Source organism: Electrona antarctica (assembly GCF_951216825.1).
Source record: "Electrona antarctica genome assembly, chromosome: 6".
In the NCBI taxonomy this organism is placed as follows: domain Eukaryota; kingdom Metazoa; phylum Chordata; class Actinopteri; order Myctophiformes; family Myctophidae; genus Electrona; species Electrona antarctica.
Genome location: NC_136811.1, coordinates 50381123 through 50404373, shown reverse-complemented (window position 1 = coordinate 50404373; position 23251 = coordinate 50381123). Strand labels below are relative to the sequence as shown.

Below are 23251 nucleotides of genomic sequence, written 5' to 3'. Positions count from 1 at the left end.
AGCTCGTAGCGCGCCACCGAGTGGCGCGCTACGAGCTTGTAGGTCTGCTATTTTTGAAAAATTTAAAAACGACTGACATAGAAACATAGCTTTTTCAGAAAACTGTCAGGGTGTAGAAGACATTTTTAGAATCTGATCTCAGGTCAAAATGGGTTAATAACAAACACAACTATAACAAACTGTATAGGGGGAGGCACATGCATGGCCAAATGCATACCAAACTGGGGGGTCTTTTTGAAATCAAAAGGTTTGAGAACCACTGTTCTATGATACAGTATATGCAAATATGTAATCAAATGTGACTAAATTTGACTGAGGGACTGCCATTGGATTTTTTTGAATTTTCGTTTTTTCATGTCATATGAAAGCAGGGAATCATAGCTTCAAATTGACATATTGGTTGTTCAGTTTGGCCCACCAGTTTTGGAGATATGGCTTATAGAGTAATGTCTTGCAGAAAACGGCGAGTTGAGAAAACAGGCTTGAAAGGTTCACTTCTGTGGTCTCTAACATTACACCATAGCTACATGTTTAAGCATTTATTTCATATTTACATGTCGATTTCAGCTCTGACACTTATTTCAGACATGCTCTAGTATGTGAAGAGTCTGCCTGTGCTATAAACTCATTAAAAAAAAAAAAAAAAAAAGTTTTCTCCTCTGGTGAAAAGCTGGAATTTGCGCGATGGCAGTCGCTCAGTCAAATCTGGTCACAAATGTATCTAAACACTGATAAATGTGATACATGTTCTCTAATTTCACCGCTCAGAAGGAAACATACTGTTCAACATGAGCTGGCAGCAGGCACTGCTTTTGGCACGGCAGTAATCCAGATGCACTCTAAAACCATACGCACACACCTCATACACACTCTAAAACCATACACCGTGCACACACCTCATACATCAGCTTCTAAGGCTCATTGTTTATAGCAGGCCTCAGCGCTGGTGGGCTCTGCTGTGTATCAGCCTGTACTTTAAAACATAAATATTGAATGCTTATATTGAAGGGTTTAGTGGCATTGATCAGTTAAGGCACCGAAGAGAGCTTTGAAGTCAACATCAAAGCGCCTCCACTCCCGGACAACATCCAATTGCGACCATAGGTCGCATTTACTATGAAAACCTGCATTTCCATGTGTCACGTCACACCTCCATATATGGTCACGCCTTGTGACATCACGCCTCCTATATATGGTCACGCCTCGTGACATCACGCCTCCATCTCCGTATATGGAGCTGACCTGTTCTGACATTCCATATGTTGATCCTTCCCTACCCGTCCTTCCTCTTCGATGTCTCCCTTTTGACTGACACCTGTCCATTCAAACTCTAGACGGGCCCGCCCCAAAGCGAAAACTAGAGTTCTCAACAGGCCCGAAACGTAAGGCCCGGCCCTACCTGGGCCCTCATCAAACCCTGTACACTAAAGACACTGCCCTCCCTGCCACCCTTAGATCTCCATATATGGAGCTGACCTGTACACTCAAGACACGCTCCATATATGGCCAGTACAGAATTCATTCCATATGTTGATCTGACTGCCATGCCAAAGCACCATGCCAGGAATACCAAAAGATGTCATGGCCATGGTCACACATGCAGGCAAACGACTAGGCTCGGATTAATGCACAGGCATTACAGGGCTGTAGCCTATAGGGCACCAAGCACTGCCTGGCACACACACACCCTGGCAGCGCCAAAAAACGATGCCCTCCTTGCTTCCCGGGCAACAAAAAGCCAAAGAACAGCTTTAAGGTGTATCCATGAAATGTATTAAATCATTGTGCTGGCCTAAAGGACGTACGCTCCCGCGTTAAATGGGCTTATTTTCACAGCTTAACACGCTGTCCTCTTCCATGTCCAACTCACACTCCAGCACCTCTCCTGGCTGGGCCTTGGCACTCGGGCCAGCCCCCGCAGCAAACGCGCCTGTCTGCCTGCCCGGCCTGGCTGTACTGCTTGGAACAGTGCGGGGCTCTCCAGGGATTCCTGGATTTCAACCTCAGCCCAAAAGAACACAATGTTCCCCCATCATCATGCACATTGCTCTCTGTGCATTATTTTCATCTAGGCCATCGTGTTCCTAAAAGGCACAAACACAAGCCTCATATTAATTTATTTACCTTTTTTTTGCCCCAGTCGTAGTGTTTGGTTCGGTTCGGTTAATAACCTCCTTAAGCGGAGCACTGAATAGAGCACCGAAGTCTGACGTCAATATCGGTAGAGGGTGCAAATCCACGGATTCAAGTACTTTTTATTTGCATTGTAATCCCCATAAGGGGATTTTAGATTGCCTCATATAAGAACTGTGCTTGAAAAATATCATCCAGGCCGCTTCACTCATATGGATATGAAGAATCAACTGACTGAGAGAAAACGCTAATGTTACTGCCTGGATCTACAAGCTCATAGTGCGGCACTCGGTGCAGCGCTATGAGCTTGTAGATCTGCTATTTTTTTTAAATCTCGAAAATGTGGCGCAAATCTTTGACTATATATTCTTTCAGAGCGAACGTTTTCAACTCAAATCTTTGCTTCTGGGGAGGGTCACTGGAACAACATATTTTGAGATGGGGGTCGGCGGCCCAATACAGATCATTCTGGGGGTCCTTGACATGAAGAAAGTTGAGAACCACTGATATAGAAACATAGGGCTTTCAGAAAACTGTCAGAAATCCTCCATTATTCTATATGGGTGGACGTGAAAACATTGACATAACACGTTCCTTCCCTAAGTGTTCTGTAACATGCGTGTTTGCACAGGAAAACCTCTGCTGCTGAGCTCTCTACAGAGTCTACACACACAAGGCACTGCATGGGAAGTGTTATGTCACATTGTGACATCTTCAATGTCACATTGAAATCTTAATGTTGTGCCAATTATTTCTGTAGACCATGGGTTTTGGAATGGCTGAATTGTAAATACCTCTTCCTTTCCGTCCGTGCCAGCAATAACAACACAGCACTGGCAGCTGAATCATTGAAAGAAGCATTGATATGGAAATGCAGAAGTCATCCAAGGTGTGTGTTTTTAAATCCTCTCTCTCTCTCTCTCTCTCTCATATCCTCATCTTGTTGGTCTTTTCAGAAGAGCAGCAGGGCAGAAAGATGTGTTTCTATGGTAACTGTGCCCCCGACCAGAGTGGCTGCTTGCATACGACAGTCTAGTGTTGATTTTGACAGCAAATTTTGATTTTAGTTTAGTCATAGTCTTTTGAATAAAATTTAATTTAGTTTTAGTCATATTTTAGTCATCTGACATGTTTTAGTGTTGGTCTAGTTTTAGTCAACTAAATATCATAAGTCGACTAAATCTACAGTTGATTTAGTCGACTAAAATGTATTTTGACGGGCCTTGATGTCATCATAATGGCTGGTTTTACACTTGGTTACATGCTGGCCAGACAATTAATAATAATTGTATTAATTAATAATTAATAATTTCAAAATAGTGAAAATAGGAGATCTACAAGCTCACAAAATGTTGTGATGTTACACGTTGTGAGCTTGCTTGTTGATCATTATTATTGATATATTTTTGAAAAATGTCTGCATTTTACTACTGCAATGCATTGATATTAAAAATAAAATGTACTGGCCCGGGCCATGGCTCAGTGGTCCAGGCACCCTGGCTGGTAATCCAGTCTGGCAGTGTGCCGCGGGTTCAACTCCCGATCCCGACGTCCTTTACTGCATGTCTTCCCTCCCATCTCTCTCTCCCCATTTCCTGTCAGCCTACTGTCTGTCCCTCCATAAAATATATGAAATAAAACGAAAGCCACAAAAAAACATAAAAAAAAAAAAAGTACTTTGTTGATTTGTACTTTTGTATATTCAAAAGCATGTACTTTGGAATATTCAAAATGCTTTTTATAAGCAAGTACTCCACTAACTCAAGTACAAATCTGAGAGAGCAGCTTTCACTTCGTAGTGGAGTCATATTTGACTCCACTACTATGGATCATGTGGACTGTAGTACTGACTCCACTACTATGGATCATGTGGACTGTAGTACTGACTCCACTACTATGGATCATGTGGACTGTAGTACTGACTCCACTACTATGGATCATGTGGACTGTAGTACTGACTCCACTACTATGGATCATGTGGACTGTAGTACTGACTCCACTACTATGGATCATGTGGACTGTAGTACTGACTCCACTACTATGGATCATGTGGACTGTAGTACTGACTCCACTACTATGGATCATGTGGACTGTAGTACTGACTCCACTACTATGGATCATGTGGACTGTCTGTAGTACTTGGCTCCAGTCCTTTGTCTCCCACTGCAAAGGTGCCACGTCGCGCCAGCCTGTCTGTCTATACAGTCTCTACCTTCACACAGCTGACCAACAAAGGTGCCACGTCGCGCCAGCCTGTCTGTCTATACAGTCTCTACCTTCACACAGCTGACCAACAAAGGTGCCACGTCGCGCCAGCCTTTCTGTCCATACAGTCTCTACCTTCACACAGCTGACCAACAATACAACCCAACACTGGACCTCTGATATCTTCAAACTGCCATCTTATTAAACTGAGTGGCAGATTAAAAAAAAGGCTTCTAAATCTTAAAAAAAAAATCTGAAAAACCCATGTTTCTATGTCAGTGGTGCTCAACCTTTTTCATATCAAGGACCCCCAGAATTATCTCTATTGGGCCACGGACCACGGATGCTCATAGTGCGCCACTCGGTGGCGCGCTATGAGCTTGTAGATCTGCTATTTTTCAAAAGCTAAAGTAGAACAGAATGCTTAAAACACCAAAATGGGTTTTAATGGAGAAGAAAGGGAGTAGCATCTCAGGAGACACATAGGGACACATCAGCATCTCAGGAGACACATAGGGACACATCAGCATCTCAGGATACACATAGGGACACATCAGCAGACAAAAAAGAATAAAGCACTGGAGCGTCATGGACAAATAAATGCCCTTCCTCATCATGGAAGCCAAATAAGTGCCATCTTCATCAGAGTCATGTTGGAAACGTTGGTGTACCTTGTAAATAAAAAGGAATTTTGTTTGTCATCGATGCTTTATTATTTTTGGTAGAGCTTGATATCGATTTGTCCTTCTGTTCAATATGGGCTGCTGTTGACAACCGTCAGGTGGATGTCTTAAAGGATTGCTTTTCAGGGAATGGAAAAAAACAGAATGTGTGTTCCTTTGGAAGTCATAAGCTCTTGTAAATACTTTTCATTGATTCAATATTTATAAAAGTCAACATGCCCTGCTTGCTGCCTTGCTAATGGACACTCACGGTCCCTCAGACTAGTCCCTCTTTGCTCTTCCTCTCAGGCATGACAAGTTACCCAGGCAACAACAATGGACACATTAACACCAGACTGAGAGAAGAGGAGGTAGGGCGGGATTTAACCCATTGAGACCCGAGACCAGATTCCACTAATGTCTGTTCCAAATCTAAATCATCACAGTTTTCTGCAATATAATACGTTTCTATATCAGTGGTGCTCAAACTATTTCATGTCAAGGACCCCTAAAAAATGTAATTGTGCTCTAACATGACATGAATAATAATATAGCTTCAGATTATTTTAGACAGAAAAATAAAAAGGACAAAGAAAATAGTTTTTCAGCTGTCCTGAATAGTTGCCACCCTCACGACGGCAGGCTGTGTATCAAAACGAGTCACATATGTTGTTCCAGGGATCCCCAGAAGCAAAGATATGAGTTCAAAACGTTCACTGTGAAAGAATGTTACATTCAAAGATTTGCACATGTTTTCAAGAACGTTTACAAGCTCATATCGCGGCACCGAGGGCCGCACTACAAGCTTGTAGATCTGCTATTTTTCAATAGCTAACATTTTAAATAATGGCTAAAGTAGTTAAACGCTGAAGTGACACAGATGTACAGATGTAAACTAACACACGCAGGCACGTGTGCACCGATGCATTGGGAGCTTGTACAAAGTAGATAGATAGATAGATAGATAGATAGATAGATAGATAGATAGATAGATAGATAGATAGATAGATAGATAGATAGATAGATAGATAGATAGATAGATAGATAGATAGATAGATAGATAGATAGATAGATAGATAGATAGATAGATAGATATAGATAGATAGATACTGTAGATAGATAGATAGATAGATAGATAGATAGATAGATAGATAGATAGATAGATAGATAGATAGATAGATAGATAGATAGATAGATAGATAGATAGATAGATAGATAGATACATAGATAGATAGATACTGTAGATAGATAGATAGATAGATAGATAGATAGATACTGTAGATAGATAGATAGATAGATAGATAGATAGATAGATAGATAGATAGATAGATAGATAGATAGATAGATAGATAGATAGATAGATAGATAGATAGATACTGTAGATAGATAGATAGATAGATAGATAGATAGATAGATAGATAGATAGATAGATAGATAGATAGATAGATAGATAGATAGATAGATAGATAGATAGATAGATAGATAGATAGATAGATCAATTGCTCAATATAAAAGGCCTGTGTTCAACATTTTACTTGAGGAAAAACTACAAAAGGTATTGGCATCAAGTAGCAAAAGTAAAAGTACTCACATTTTTCAAAATGTGTTTATTAAAAAAAATATGGAGATACAAGGTTTTTCTGGGTGACAGCTATGATGTTCTAGTATCACACGAGGCTAAATGCATGTAGATGTACGACTGTGACCTCAAACGCAGCAATTGAGTCAGGATAAAGCGAGTGCATTGTAGCGAGCGAGGGAGCAGCAATGTTTCTGCCAAGTTAGATAGCATAGCCGCCGTGTCCTTTTCCACGTGGGAAAAGGTCAGCCAACATAAAAGCAAACAGCACTCAGAGGAAATCTAGCATCTTAACACCGATCACATTGACCCGACTTTATGTCTTTCAATAAAACCTGGGTCTTACGGTTACAGTTCATTTCTGGAGGCACGGATGCCTCCGCTGTGACATCGCACCTGACATTCGTTTGCATATAGCCAGATGTGGGCGTCGTCGCCCTCACGTTATACGGTTACATAACGAGCCGTGTTGAGTAATGAAAGTCTCTGTTTTTTTCACCACGCTCCATGACAGTCACCGCTAATCGAAGTGGAAACTGAAGCTGCCTTGTGTTAGGGACCGTATCAACGCTGTCGACCGAAAAGCTCTTATCTACAGGTGTCTGTCTGTCTGTCTGTCTGTCTGTCAGTCTGTCAGTCTGTCTGTCTGTCTGTCAGCATGTACTGTGTATGTAACTTGCATATCTATCTTCTAACTATAAATGCACCATGTCTCTGTATGTACGTACGTACGTGTGTACGGCTGTAATGCACGTAACTCGAGAAGCGTTTGCCCCACCGACTTCAAATCCGACACACGCACTCCACACCCTCACAGGGAGTGCAGTGCCCGGTGACGAGTCGGCCGGACCCACAGTTGTCCAGAACCGCCACGAAAGGCCTCTGCCCGGGCTCTGGACAGGTCCATATATGGAGCTGGCCTGTTCTGACATCACAACAATCCATATTTGGGCATGCTTGAGACAGAACTCCATATATAGGAATAAAGGGACACAGAGAGACAGATACAGCAATCTCCATATATGGGCATAAAAGGGACACAGACAGATGGGTCTAGTAACTATAAATGCACCAAGTCTCTGTGTGTGTGTGTGTGTGTGTGTGTGTGTGTGTGTGTGTGTGTGTGTGTGTGTGTGTGTGTGTGTGTGTGTGTGTGTGTGTGTGTGTGTGTCCACACGTAACTCGAAAATCGTTCGCCCCATCAAATTTGACACACGCGTTCCCGGCCTTGAGTCGGTGGGATACACCGTTGTCAAGAACCGGCACTAAAGCCTCTGCCCAGGCTCTGGACAGGGCCCAAATTAGCCAATTGATCACACCTGATCTCCATATATGGGCCTGTTTTGACATCACAATGCTGTTCTGACATCTTAATAGACTCCATCTTTGAGCATGGCTGACAAATAACTCCATATATGGGCATAAAAGGGACACAGACATAATAACTGGATGCATTTCCAACTTGCATCGTTTCAAGTAGGCGAATCAGTGCCCAACGGGCACCGCTGTAGTTTAACCCATTTTGGGCGGGAACCCCTTTTGGTGTTAGCATTATGTTGTGCTTTAGCTATTGAAAAATAGCAGATCTACAAGCTCATAGCGCGCCACCGAGTGGCACGCTATGAGCTTGTAGGTCTGCTATTTTAAAAAAATCGAAGAACGACTGACATAGAAACATAGCTTTTTCAGAAAACTGTCAGGATGTAGAAGACATTTTTATTATCTGTGAGATCTGGCCAAGACGGGGCAAAAGCAGTACAATAAATAACAGAATGAAAAAGTCCAACAAAAAAGAAGAAAAAGAGAATGAAAAAACATCTTCCAAAGCCGCATCAGTAACCTACTCTAACCTCTCTAGACAGTGGATCCATTAGCCGGCTCAAAGGTGAAATAAGGTGATCCAATTTAAAGCTCTGCCTGCAAATCATTCAAAGCACGACCACGGTGGTCCTCGGTAAAACAAGCTAATCTCGCCTGCCTCAGTTTGAACAGCAAAAAGGGGTCTTTAGAAGCACAGACATCATGGCACACAGGTTTATATAGGAAGTGGAAGGATGTTAAACTCCAGGAATGGATTATTAATGCGCCTTCTAGCGATGATGTACCTATTTATACTTGACAAAAACCTGGGGGTAACTCTGGTTTAGCAAAACCTCTTAACTCCATTGGACCCTTAAACTGTCAGCCAAAACAACTAACTCCACCACCTCTCCCCATCTCATGGAAGTAGGCTAACTGACAATATATAAAGTCACAACACCAACTTTGATGAGGCAGTATTGCTTTGTTTTTGAAAATATAAGGTTTTCTTCATTTCCTGAAAACACAGCAGAGATATACTGACTGGAACTGCACCATGACAGAGATGTTGATCGCTCCAGGCAGTAGAATGGCTCACATACAGTAGTGTAGAGCTTATGAAGTGCATCTACTGTACATGAAAGCTCTCTAGCTGTCATGACAGATCTTTACAGTAAATGGGGAAAGGTTTTTGTTTGGTTACGATTCATACTTGTATAATCTTATCTTCAACTCAGCCACTTGAGATTCACTTTGTTGCGATTATAAACAGACTTTAAGCCGCCCTTTTTTTGTTATCATCCGTGTCGAATGTGAATCGATGCTAGAAGATGATGATGATGATGATGATGATGATGATGAGTGTGAGTGGGGAGGTTGCGTGTGTGTTGCGAGCGTGCGTGCGTGCGTGTGTGCGTGCAGGTGCAGGTGCAGAAGGTGAAAATTGGATGGAGGAGGTGGTTAGACAGGTAGGGGGGAATAGGGTGGTAAATGTACATGTTGACAGGTTGTAGTAAGGAACACACACGTGTCACTGTTAGGGCCCAGACAGGTGAAGGACAGTGCACACAACACAACACAACACAACACAACACAACACAACACAACACAACACAACACAACACAACTCCGCAGCCACATATAAGAATACAGCAAACCCACTGTGAGAGCCTGTGGGATTCTCAAACAATTTGTACTTCAACCACCCATCCGGACCTCTCAGGTCATCTGGGAAAAGGTCTGCTTTATGTCCTTGATTTTATGCACCACATATCTGGAACAATCTCCCAGAAAACTGCAGGTCTGCCTACAAGTATCACGTTTGTTTAAATCACAGCTAAAAACCATTCTGTTTGCTGCTTCCTTCGATTGAGATTTTTAAATTAATCTTCTGCACTGAAATTGACTCTTATTTATCTATTTTCTATTTCTATATCATTTGTACTACTTTTATTTATATTCAAATGTCCTTTTATATTGTGTTTTTGCTATTAAAATAAACCTGACTTGCCTTGCCGATACAGTGTCAGGGCGAGCTGCTAGAAAACTGTCCATGGCTCAGTGTTTCTTCTAATCCACACATGGTTCCAACACCTGCGACCACCTGGGGGTCACAGTTGGCATGTGCTTTGGCTCTATAATGTCCTCCGGTACAGAACATACTGTAATGTAAAGAGTGCATGTGCTCCCAAAGGTAAAGCCTTGTTGCTGTGATAGTCTTACATGAAGGAGTGTTGGCTTTTAGCGTAATGTGTTTTCTGTCGAGTCCAAGGAGACAGTCAGTCACCAGCAACAAAGCAGCTTGCACATTGATACAAATAAAAAATAAAGTCCTCATGTTGTGTCAATCACGTTTACACATCTGCCTTCGAAGCTTTTGTCTGTCATTTAAGGTTTCGGACAAGGTTCGATTTTCTGTGTTATTTTGCATCATCCCCGTGTTGCACAAGGGTTAGTGTTGCAAACATCCTCACCATTTGATGGCTATTTTGTTTCATTTTTTGGTGTTAGCATTATGTTGTGCTTTAGCTATTGAAAAATAGCAGATCTACAAGCTCATAGCGCGCCACCGAGTGGCGCGCTATGAGCTTGTAGGTCTGCTATTTTAAAAAAAATCGAAGAACGACTGACATAGAAACATAGCTTTTTCAGAAAACTGTCAGGATGTAGAAGACATTTTTAGAATCTGTGAGACCTGGTGTTATTTTGCATCATCCCCGTGTTGCACAAGGGTTAGTGTTGCAAACATCCTCACCATTTGATGGCTATTTTGTTTCATTTTTTTCTCTCACAACTAATAGAATAATACGCATCGGAAGCTGCGTATTATTGGTATGCAAGGTGGCTGTGCGTAATCTAATGACAGTTTTAACCCATTTAGACCTGAGGACGCATGTGTGTCATATTATAGCTTTAAACCCATTTTGGGCGGGAACCCCTTTTGGTGTTTTAACTAAGCATTATGTTATACTTTAGCTATTGAAAAATAGCAGATCTACAAGCTCATAGCGCGCCACCGAGTGGCGCGCTATGAACTTGTAGGTCTGCTATTTTTGAAAAATCGTAAAAATGCGGCACAAATCTTTGAATATAATATTCTTTCAGAGTGAACGTTTTTTTTTATTTCGACGTCAGGCCTGAATGGGTTAAGAAATGTAATACAGACTGTAGTCAGTGTGTGTAAGGCTATAAGCCCCATGAAACCTTATTTGTACATTGCTGTGCGCCGGTCGGTGTCTTACACCAGAAATAGCCGATCTACAAGCCCAAAAGGTTTTGTGTTTCGAGTCAAAACACATCGCAGATAACGGGTTGCGAGCTTGTAGATTGGCTATTTTCATTCATGCACGACACTGGCGCACAACTACGTATAAAACAGGCATTAGGTTGGTAAGGAGAACCTGCTGTGAGTGTAATTTGATGGTGTTGACATCTTATTAGAAGGCTGGGTTAATCTGCTTGCCTACTGTGAGAGCCTGTGGGATTCTAAATCAATTTGTTCTTCAATTTGCTCTTGACATAGTTTTCTTAATTTAAACTAACATCCATTAACCCTACACTCATTCCAGAAATGAAATGAGACTCCTTGTGGACACGCTGAAATGGTGGCGTGTTAAAACACAACAGTGTTAACGTAATGATGTTGGTCCATTCGGTACATCATGTATTATTCCATTGTAATTCATTGTGAATTTAGCCGCAATTATTAACTGAATTAAAACGAACTAATGCTAATGGCGTGTACTATACATGTGACATGCACCTGGACCATTAGGCCCCCTGTCTTCATTTCTGTCTTCAAGAAGCATCTCGTTTGGAATATAAACGCTTCTAGAGAGACTTTAGATGTACCAGCGTGAGGTAAGAACGGAAGATTATGCCTCCCGGTTTTGGGGGGGTAAGGCGGGGCTTTTCAGAGTACAATCTGTCTCATCCACTGGCACTCTAGCGTCATTATTTTGAAGAATAAGCTGCTTTGCTGCAGTAATATTACACAAAGGTGGGTGTTATGAGTGGGCCACTACCTTCCCTCATGTAGATTACATTCATACTTCATACAACTGGTCTATTGAACTGCACATTAATAAGTGTAACTGCTGCTACTCGCCTCATTGTGTACAGTACACCTGCATATGATGCCAATGTTCAAAATAACATGATTGTACACAAGACACCTGCAATTAATGCAAATATTACATATCTGCTATATGCTATATGTATATATACATTCATATATCTTTTTTGATTATTTGACCATTTTCTATCCTGTGTTTCTTTGTTTTTCTCTCCTGCTCTTACTCTACCTCTATCCTCTCATGAAAACGACACGACGGAGTCACCTCACTATTGACAGCTGCTGCTGCAACAGCAATCAGGGACGCTACGGGGCTTCGACACAACAAAAGCGCTCCTCTCAAGTTCAGTTCCTACATGTCTCCTGATCTGAAGGCCATCTTTTTCCACTCTTTGATTTCATTCGCGAGGTATGGTCTATCATTCTGATACTTTATGACTTTCTGTGACACTAATCATATCAACACAAAAGGAAATATAAGCGGTAATGGCCTCGGCGGCTGTGTCAGTGCTAGCATCCTCAAAGAAAATGTCCCAGTCAGTACACAGGAAGCATCCTTTTAGCTCCTCAGCTGCATCCCTAGACCACACCATTTACTTTTCGTCTTTTTTCACCAGTTTACTGGATTTAAATATAGACCGGAACGTCGGCATGAGAAAATAAATGCTGCAGTGAATCTTTCTTCGAACGCTGCTGACATATATTCCCGAACTAAAACTAGTTCACAAACGCCTAGACTGTCAGACCAATGACATACGATGCTCTGCTAGACGCCAGTTGACTACAGTATGTAGACGCCTAATCGATTTAGTGGAAATATTAAAAAAAGGATAATCCCCATTCTCAGTACTGATTAGCGGTGTCAAAAATAATCGATTCAGCAATGCATCGTGATTCGGCAGTGCAGCAATGCAATTCAATGCAGCAATGTGACAGTCGATAATCAAAGCCTAAATATAATTATTATAATATAATTATAATACTGTAATATTATATATAATATAATACTAATAAAATATGTTGTTCAGTATATCTGACTGATTAAATATTTGCCATTTTGTGCAGTAATAAAGGTGTGATGCATTGCAGTGCATCGTAGAATCGAATCGATACCTGGTGAATCGTAATCAAGTTGAACTGTGAGGGCAAGTGCCAAAGCACACCTCTAGTACTGATGCCTGGGTTTATGTTCGCTCAACTCAAACGCAACCTTCTCCAGCGGGAAGAGAACAGGCAGCGTGAAGGTTTTATTGTGATAGACAACGAGGGGAATAACTGGCAACATTGTTTATAAGCGCCTGCTCTGTCTAGAACGCCGGGGGGGCTCCACTGAGTGCGTTGCGTCGCGTTGCGTTTGGATGGCGTAAAAAAAAAATAACCGAACCGGAGGTGAATGGCTGACGCCGTCCATATGCAACACTCAGGGTAACGTCGGCAGTGGAGCTCCCTTCGTTGATTTAAAAAGGGAACCTGACCCTTGACCCCGACGCCCGATGGCTGCAGTGGAGACCCCCCCCCCCCCCCCCGTTTTCACAATTAAATAAGATTCTGCATTCATAACACATTTTCTACTCACTTCTGCTGTTCAGAAATAAAATGACATTGCTGAGCACATTTACAGCATCAATATTACTGTAGCTTACACACTCAAAGGTGATGGGACAGCTGGTAGGAGTGTCTTGGGGTTAAGGAGGGCACAGAGGAAAAGGGCCCAAACGCCAGAAAGGCACTTGTTTCTAGTTGATAGTACAGTAACTGAGGCCACATTTACATCATAAAGGTTGGAGAAAGGAGGATAGGATCACGATCACGACCACACTGTCATTAGTGGAACTGCGGGGAAGTCAGCATAGATGAGGATGCAGGACAGCTCCATGTTATTGTTAGTCAGAGTCTAACGGTCACAGGTCACCACACATGGTGACTTTTTATTTTATTTTTTTACCTGAGGTCGCTATCAGAGATACTCCTCTGGTACAAGTCCTCTTCGGCCTCCACCATATGATCCTGCTGCTCCCTCTCTCTGTCTCCCTTTCCCCCCGATTCTGTCCCCTCTCCCTCATCCTTCCCTCCATCTTGTTTGCTAGCCTTTCTGCCTCCCCCCCCTGCTGCTGCTGCTGCTGCCTCCTCCTCTACCTCCCCTAACTGCTCCTCTCCCTCTCGGGACTGGCTCCTGGATCGTAATTGTCTGAGGAGGACGGCGACAGAGAGGCACACGCAGCGTGCAGCGACAGCGCATGCAAGAAGCAGAAAAGGAAGCAAAAAATAATAATCAAAATGAAGCATCAATGATCATGAGGCTATGCGAGAAAAGACAAGAGTGAGAGTGCAGAGCAAATAAACACAACGGAAACAGAAATGTGGGACTTACAGTAAAAGCACAGTGCAAAATAATTCTCAATATGTTTACATATATGAGACGGCAGAGAAGAGGTGCATTGTGTTTACATATAGACGGCAGAGAAGAGGTGCATTGTGTTTACATATAGACGGCAGAGAAGAGGTGCATTGTGTTTACTGTTATGTGTTGCCAGTAATGGACAAACATCTCCAACCTGGAAAGGCTAGAGTTCATCATTTGGCTCCAGTCATTTCTAGTTGGAGCCAAACCAGAACTCAAGACACACGACTGAAGAAATGACACCCGTTGCTACTGGCAGGCGCATTTCTCTCTTTAGGTTAACCGAGTGCAGACAATTTCAAAGAGTTTAAAACGTCTGAACGAGGTAACACATTATGGAAAGACAGGCCGATGGGGGTTCGGAGGGTTTGCCCATGCCTGATAAGACTGTGTGATCAGTCAAAGGTAAGGATGGAGCTTGTTAATTGTTATTGATAACACGCACATTAATGATAGCTTATCGAGCCCACTATTATTTTGTGGAAAGACGGGAGACGACAATAAATTCAGAATAGAACCAGTATCTTTTACTAGGACCTTCAAATACAGTACTTTTCTAACAGACAAAAGGCAATTGTCATTTTTCACTTTTGGAAAATGTTGACTGGTTAATATGTGTACCGTCACTTTAAAAGCGGAATTTTGCCTACTGGTTGGCAGGTAGCAATACCCTTTTAGACCGACGTGTTTGTGCCAGCATGGGTGATTACATTTATTTTTGATCACCTCTTGTCTTGATTGTTTAAACATGACGGCATGGGCCACTATGCTCGATAACAGGCTTGATAAGCCCAAAACGTATTGATACCGGGTACTCGATAAGCTTGTTATCAGGGTTTTTTTTCTTCGGGTGTTAGGTATCGAGCTCCATCCCTAGTCAAAGGTCAAGGGTCAAAAGAAGGGGTTCACTGTGTGTTTGCAGATCAGCCTTACCGGATCTTGCGGTTTCCTTGCGGCCGTTCCGATTGGACAGATATGTAGCTCGTGCTGCTGAATCGAGAGGCGCTACTGGTTCTCGACACAGCGGACACGTCGCTCACATCGCTGTCCGAGGACTTGGCCGACAGGTTGTCCGAACCCCGATGATCTCTTCCTGAACGCTGCAGACAGAGAAACAATCAGGATATAGAGCTTTACCATCATATTGAGGCCATGCCATTCATAATATTTACCATCATATTGAGGCCATGCCATTCATAATATTTACCATCATATTGAGGCCATGCCATTCAGAATATTTACCATCATATTGAGGCCATGCCATTCAGAATATTTACCATCATATTGAGGCCATGCCATTCATAATATTTACCATCATATTGAGGTCATGCCATTCATAATATTTACCATCATATTGAGGCCATGCCATTCATAATATTTACCATCATATTGAGGCCATGCCATTCATAATATTTACCATCATATTGAGGCCATGCCATTCATAATATTTACCATCATATTGAGGCCATGCCATTCATAATATTTACCATCATATTGAGGCCATGCCATTCATAATATTTACCATCATATTGAGGCCATGCCATTCAGAATATTTACCATCATATTGAGGCCATGCCATTCAGAATATTTACCATCATATTGAGGCCATGCCATTCATAATATTTACCATCATATTGAGGCCATGCCATTCATAATATTTACCATCATATTGAGGCCATGCCATTCAGAATATTTACCATCATATTGAGGCCATGCCATTCATAATATTTCATTTATTTTTCTCATGGTACATGGTACAAATATGATATACGCAAGGACAAGTACATTTCCCATTCACTTGTCCGGGCACAGCAGTCTTTTACATTTTAAATCATGTTTGATTTTGGTGACTATTAGATGAATATTCTCAGTTTACAAATTAATACCCCTAGAATTAGCCGCAATTTGCAACACTAGATTGGAAACTGTCAATGGATGGTATATTACCACTCTAGATTCATCCCATTATAATTATTATTATTTTTTAAATCAAGTGTTACGCCTGAAATTTGTCCAGTGAGAAAGGTTCCGTCGTGCAAAAACTAAGCGCGATTCAAATTAGTTTATTTTTGTAATGGTGTTATTGTTTCTGTGTTCAAGTGGTTCGAATGAATACTGAATGAAGTTAGTATCCATGGAGGAATGTTCGGCTGCACTTAGTAGGACAGTAACTGTTGATGTTGTCCTAATGCTTGATTGCAGTGGTTTGGCCTACTTGAGCCAAAGTATACACACCTGGTCAAACATTACTCGTGAAAGTTGCTTTGTCAAATTTGTACTCGAGTTAAAGTAAAAAATATATATTTATTTAGATTTTTTTTGTCAAATACAAGACACCAGTTAAAGTAATTGCTTAAGGTTTTCCAAAAATGTTACAAAAAAAATACATCAATAGTGAAAATAGCAGATCGTACAAGCTCACAACAGGTCGCATTGTGGCACGCTGTGAGCTTGTAGATTCTATAGATCGGTTATTTTCAAGTGGTTAATTTATAATTTGCTTATTATTCCCATCCTATACTGTAAGTGTAGTGGAGTGAAATGTGCAATATTTCTCTTTGAAATGTCAGTGCAAGTCACACGTATCCAAACATACAAATATTCAATGGAAACAAATGACTACTTTTTCCAGAATAAAGGCGCTAGAGTGCCCAGCAGATTCATATTCTACTCCCTACGTGAGGTACTGTATAATGTTCCATTACTGCCTCGCGCTGTCAAGGCTGATCTCTCTTTAGAAGCGTTATTAATTAGCGAATTAATATTCCAAACAAGATGCTTGGTTAAGACAGAAATTAGGACAGAACATCGGCGTTCTGATCAAAACCATGGAGAGCGCCGTAGATTTAGATCATGATAGCAAGGTTTGTCAGCCCGTAAGAGCAAGACATTGCCTAGCAATTGATTTTAGCAATCCCTCCCGCCCATAATGGGTTAAGGTGGTTGCACACTGGGTGCGTTTTTCTGAAAACCGATGGAGAAACGCCGCTAAAAATCCCCTTTTGGTGTTAGCATTATGTTATGCTTTAGCTATTGAAAAATAGCAGATCTACAAGCTCGTAGTGCGCCACCGAGTGGCGCACTACGAGCTTGTAGGTCTGCTATTTTTGAAAAATCGAAGAACCACTGACATAGAAACATAGCTTTTTCAGAAAACTGTCAGGATGTAGAAGACATTTTTAGAATCTGATCTCAGGTCAAAATGGGTTAAGTGTTGACATTGTACTAATGCTTGATGGTATAGAGATGAATGAAAGTGTATCCATCCATGGAGGAATGCCCACTTGGAAGTTGGACTCTTACAGTAAGTGTTGACATTGTACTAATGCCTGCTGGTACGAAGCGTCACAGCTGTGTAGGAATGGAGCATTACTAGCTGTAACCTGCTTCTTTTTATAGACTACATACTAACGAACGGCACCGACCTCTGACTCCGAGGCCAATAGTTATCATTCCACAGACATAAAAGGAAGGCAGGCCAGACAATCCTTTGTCTTATATGGTTTGGCCCAGACTCCATTGAGGCACTGGGCTTGAAGCCTGCGCTTGGTTTTAGCACTTGGTTTTAACAGCGGTAGTAAACACTGGCCTCTGGAGACGATCACTGCTGCATTCCATCATGGACTGACGTGGAGACGTATGTATATATAACTGAATTCAATCAGTGTGTATGTGTCTGGGTATTTCTCTGGTATTTCTCTGGATTTAGTACATGGAACACTGAAGTACTACACATACCGATATACACAGTTCACTATATACTGTAATAGGGCTGGGTATATTAACCAATAACAGTCTTAATCTGTTAGTAGGGCTGGGTATATTAACCAATAACAGTCTTAATCTGTTAGTAGGGCTGTGTATATTAACCAAAAACAGTCTTAAGAGTTTTCTAATGTTCATGCCTTGCTTTTCTTTTCTTTTTAGTTTTTTCTCCATTGCTCTGTAAAGCACTTTGAGCTGCATTTCATGTCATGAAAGGTGCTATACAAATAAAGAGGTTTTATTATTATTAATCTGTTAGTAGGGCTGGGTATATTAACCAATAACAGTCTTAATCTGGCTCATGTACAGTAGGTATATTATACACATACATATATCCATACACATCCATTTTCTTATGTTTTTTTTTTTTTTTTTTTACATAATTTTGATCCCACGATTTTGTAACCCATTTCTTTTTGGAACCCACAAGCTGGCAGTTGGTGGTAATTGAGGTATTTCATCTGCAAATGAGTTAATGGTCAAAAACTCCTAACTAAAACTCCTAATAATAATATTTTGGACATACGTAGCTGGTTTCTGCCCCACTGCAGAGATATGTACGCTCACAGCACAGCTTGTACATCTGCTATTTTTGAACATATCTTTGAAGGATTTTGAAAGTATGAGGACTACCGATTTAGAAAGCATTTGTAGAATTAATGGGTTGAAAAAGATGAAATTAATTAATCCTAATCTAGGAAATTTGAAATAATAGTCATCTTGATTTGATGACTGACGTCAAAATTGGTAGAGGGCGCAAATCTATGGGTTCATGTACTTTTTATTTGCATTGTAATTTTTTACAATCTAATTTTAGATTATAACAACTGTGTTTGAAAAATAACAGGCCCGGCCGTTTCACTCATATGGATATGAAGAATCAACTGAGAAAACGCTATTGTTACAGCTACAGAATTAGTTACATTTTCGCTAGAAACATACTGTATCATATACTGTACAGTATGAGTGACTGACTGTCGCAAACGATACAGAGACACCTCCCTGACAATAACGCAGAGAAAGCCTGTTTATTTTTGGACCACAATGCTTATATGAAACGATTTTTCTATAGCCCAGCCCAAGTACATTATATACCAGTACAGTACAGTACAGTACAGTACAGTACAGTACAGTACAGTACAGTACAGTACAGTACAGTACAGTACAGTACAGTACAGTACAGTACAGTACAGTACAGCAGGGGTTCTCAACCCGTGGGTCGCGACCCCTCAGGGGGGTCGCCATTTATAATTTTTTTTGCAACTGAATGGCTGGAAAATGGAAATGAAGAGTTTACATATAGTACACATAGTACATGCATACACCTTCCGTAATGATTATATCTGGTTTCAGTATTTATTTATTTATGGTGTATTGTCTCTATTATTAAGGTTATTGTAGCAGTCAATTTATATTGGGGGTCGGGAGGGGGCGGGGCGGGGGTCCCGAGACATTGCCAAAGCATTTCCGGGGGTCCCCAGGCCAAAAACGTTGAGAACCCCTGCAGTACAGAACACATACTGTAGCCGGTGTGGTGTTTACCTTGTAGTCTTGCTCTAGTCTGGAGTCAGAGCCTGCACCTTGCTTGTATTTATTCATCTTCATTTTCATCTGCCTGGTCCTCTCGTCCACATCCAGACCTGAGCAGAGAGACGGAGAGCTGTCAGAGAACGGTGGAGGCCCACGAGGAAAAGAAAAGACTAACAGAGAGAGAGAAAGACAAACGTCTGTGGAGCTATGATCTAATGAGCTGGGACAAAGACAGAGTCAAATGGAAGAAGCTGAATGTGGGCGGAACTTAGAAATGGTTGGCTGTATTAACAAACGAGCAGCAACAACAACAACAACAACAAAACAAAACAATGAAAAAAACCAGGTGCTCAAAAAGGGGAACAATCTAGTAAATACTAAAGCAGAACTGGTGCTTCTACGATCGGTGGGAACTAAAAAAGACTACATTATTTTCTCCTGATTCTTTTGAGTGCTTGCTCTGATCTCCTCTTTGTTTCTTCACGCAAAACAAAGCAATATCGATTACAATATATCAAGGAAAACTAAAATCAATTGGTTTTTCCTCATTTCTCAGATCTTTAGCTATCCTATGGGTCTTTTCTATATCATGTGAAAATGTAATAATGAGTTTCTAGAGACTTTTTAAGTCATTTGGTTTTATGAAATAATCCTACTAATTTGCCTTCCCCCGGCATCTGTCTCTGGCCTCACTGAAAGAGTTGCAAAAATGCATTCAAAATTAGAAGAAAAATGAGACAAGGTTGCTAAGTTCAGTTCATTTAAGTGATATTACTGTGCTAATAGGCTATCATCAGCATGATTCAGTCAAAGGCACAAAGCCACAAGCAGAACAATTTGTGACATTTCATTCAGTTAGAGAGAGTATGCTATAAACTATTTATCAAGTAATGGCAGCCAGACAACACTTTGTGCTTTTGTTGTATCAGCCTTCGCCAATATTCCACTCAGGACTCCAACAAAACAAAAATATTGCTACGCAAGATAGAAACTCTGCAACTCTGCCTGCGTGGGTACATGTGTGCGTGCGTGCGTGCGTGCGTGCGTGCGTGCGTGCGTGCGTGCGTGCGTGCGTGCGTCTGTGTCTTTCTCTCTCTCTCTCTTTTTCTCTCTCTATCTTGGGCACAAAATCTGGCACCTTCCGACGAAATGGCCTCAAACTAGTGTGTGCTGCGTCTTCCCTGAGAGTGAGGCAGTATAGAGACCAGTTTCTTTTTAAAGTACCTACAATACAGTATATATAATCTAGAGACCGGACAGCCCCGCCCCCACTGTTCATATCAATGGAAGTTGCTCAGTAGCGTTTGAAGGATTCGGAAGAACGCTTGTAATGGTTGTTTGGTGGTCAAAATGCGGAAGCGCTAATGCACGGGCAAAAACAAACAAAAACTAAAAACGCCCGCCTGCAGGTCCAGCCTTGACCACTGGGCTCGGCGGCTTCAACGTTAGCAAGCCACTCTGGGGGCTTGGTACCTACCCTAGGGGACACAGGGAGATCACATGCAAGCTCTTCACAGAAAGGCCCTGATGACGCGGAGGAGAGGAGAGTTTTTCTCAGTGATGTAGAGCTAATGCACCTGCATCTCCATTCTCTGGACCTGCTCTCTGTCTCTCTACTTGTGTGTTGTATGATAACTAAGGGTCTCTTCTCCTTCTTTCGACTGAGTGATCCGTTTCCATCTTTCTGCATCCTCCTCATCCTCTCTGGGTCACTCCTCCTCATCCTCTCTGGGTCACTCCAGCATTGCATGTCCTTCTCTCACCGCATCCATAAAGCTCCTCTTTAGCCTAGTTCCTCTTGCCTGGCAGCCTTCCTCTCCCAACGCAGCCCTCACCTCTCTTCTGCACGTGACCAAACCATCTTTATCCCCAAATACCATTATCCTCGAATGTAGTCATTATCTGTCTGATAATTAAGGACGATGAATGTTTTGCACGCATGTTTTGCACGCACACACACACACACACACACACACACACACACACACACACACACACACACACACACACACACACACACACACACACACACACACACACACACACACACACACACACACACACACACACACACACACACACACACACACACACACACACACACGCGCAACACAACATAAATGAACTCAGTAAATGAATGGCTGTATACAAAACCATTGCTGTAAGGTAAGGCAAAATTCTGCCTTTCACAACACAGCTGCGCTGTCACATGGATATAGTATCAATCTGTTTTAAACAAGAAATATGTTCTATATTTGGGAGCCTTACAAACCCCAACAACTGCTCCAATCTGAGCACAGAACGACAGCACTCTGGTGCTCTGCTGTCCATGGGAATATTTTATGAAACCATTAAAAACCTGGAACGTACAATATCCGTGTCACCTTAGATTTTAACCACTTTTTGAACTTTAGCTATTGAAAAATAGCAGATATACATAGTAGTCCAGCTATTTTTGAGAAGAAAAAAAAACTTGAAAATGTGTTGGAATCTCTGAATATATATTCTTGCACAGCAAACGTTTTTGGGTGCAGTACTTAGTTCCGGCACGTGTTTGACTCCAACAGTCATTAGACCGACAACCTACAGTACCTCTATCCCTAACCTAACCCTAACCGCAAGCACGGGAGCAGCGCATGTTCGAGCGCTAGTCCGACCGTTGTTCCCGCATGTCTAATGCTCCGACTAATGCTCCGTCGGAAGATGACCTCCGAACATCGGCGATCTGTTCAAAACCACAGACAGCGCCTTAGTTTCAGAGAAAAGAGCGTGCAAAGTCCGTGGCTAAAACTGAAGCTGTGGTTGGTCGCACATACACAGTACAGACAAAGCCCTAGCAAGCGTCTCTAGCAACCGGAGAACTTCCAAAAATGGAAAACAGCGAGGCAATCTTATATCGATAACTAAAAAAATACATCGCATGGATGCACCTGCTGGGACGTATCCTCAGTGATGTATCCTGCGGTCAACAGGGTTTCGGGTCGATTTACGTCCCAGTAGCTACCCTCGATCAGTCCATCAGGGAATGAGCAAGGCCACACAATCCGTTGCTCCGGAACTACTCTGGCGGGACTGGGAGAACCAGATTCTGGCGCGTGGAAGGACTAGGCTCTGTGGGTTGTCTCCTGTCCGGGCCCCTCCTATACGTCTCACCAGGTCCACTCCTGGTCTCACCAAGCCCAGGACCTGTGAGTTGCACCAGACTCCCAGCACCAGGCACTTCATTCAGGAGTGGTGGATCATAATGGCCCTTCCATAATCGACATTAATGCAAAGTAAACAGAGTGATACACTAGTGAATACTGCAAATATAGGGCATGTTTTGTTAGGTTTAGGTTACACGCACTAATCAGAAGATTTGGGACTGCTCCACGTTGTGGTGTGGCTGAACAGAAGGTTGACCACATGACCCCTGGCCTTCCTGGCCTGCCTATTCTGGGCATCATGTCACACTAGGTGAACACATTTTGGTGGCAAATATAGGCAAACAGAAAACATTTAATGTAGAGCAGCGATTCCCAACCTGTGGTCCGCAGGGCCTTGAAACCCTTGAAGTTTGTGTTTTCATATAGTGATACAAAAAAATAACTTTAAAAATAATG

The 23251-nt window shown here is 42.0% G+C and overlaps 1 protein-coding gene across 1 annotated transcript in view; it reads right to left on the bottom strand.

The window, feature by feature from the left end:
- The window catches only part of LOC306925126 (regulating synaptic membrane exocytosis protein 2-like), a 203526-nt gene that overhangs the window by 41407 nt on the left and 138868 nt on the right, over positions 1 to 23251 (bottom strand). The window contains exons 18-19 of the mRNA XM_079503808.1: positions 19662 to 19759; positions 15288 to 15454 (exon numbers count right to left, since the gene is read on the bottom strand). Coding sequence (XP_079359934.1) covers positions 15288 to 15454; positions 19662 to 19759 — 265 coding nt within the window. The remainder of the gene's footprint in view (positions 1 to 15287; positions 15455 to 19661; positions 19760 to 23251) is intronic.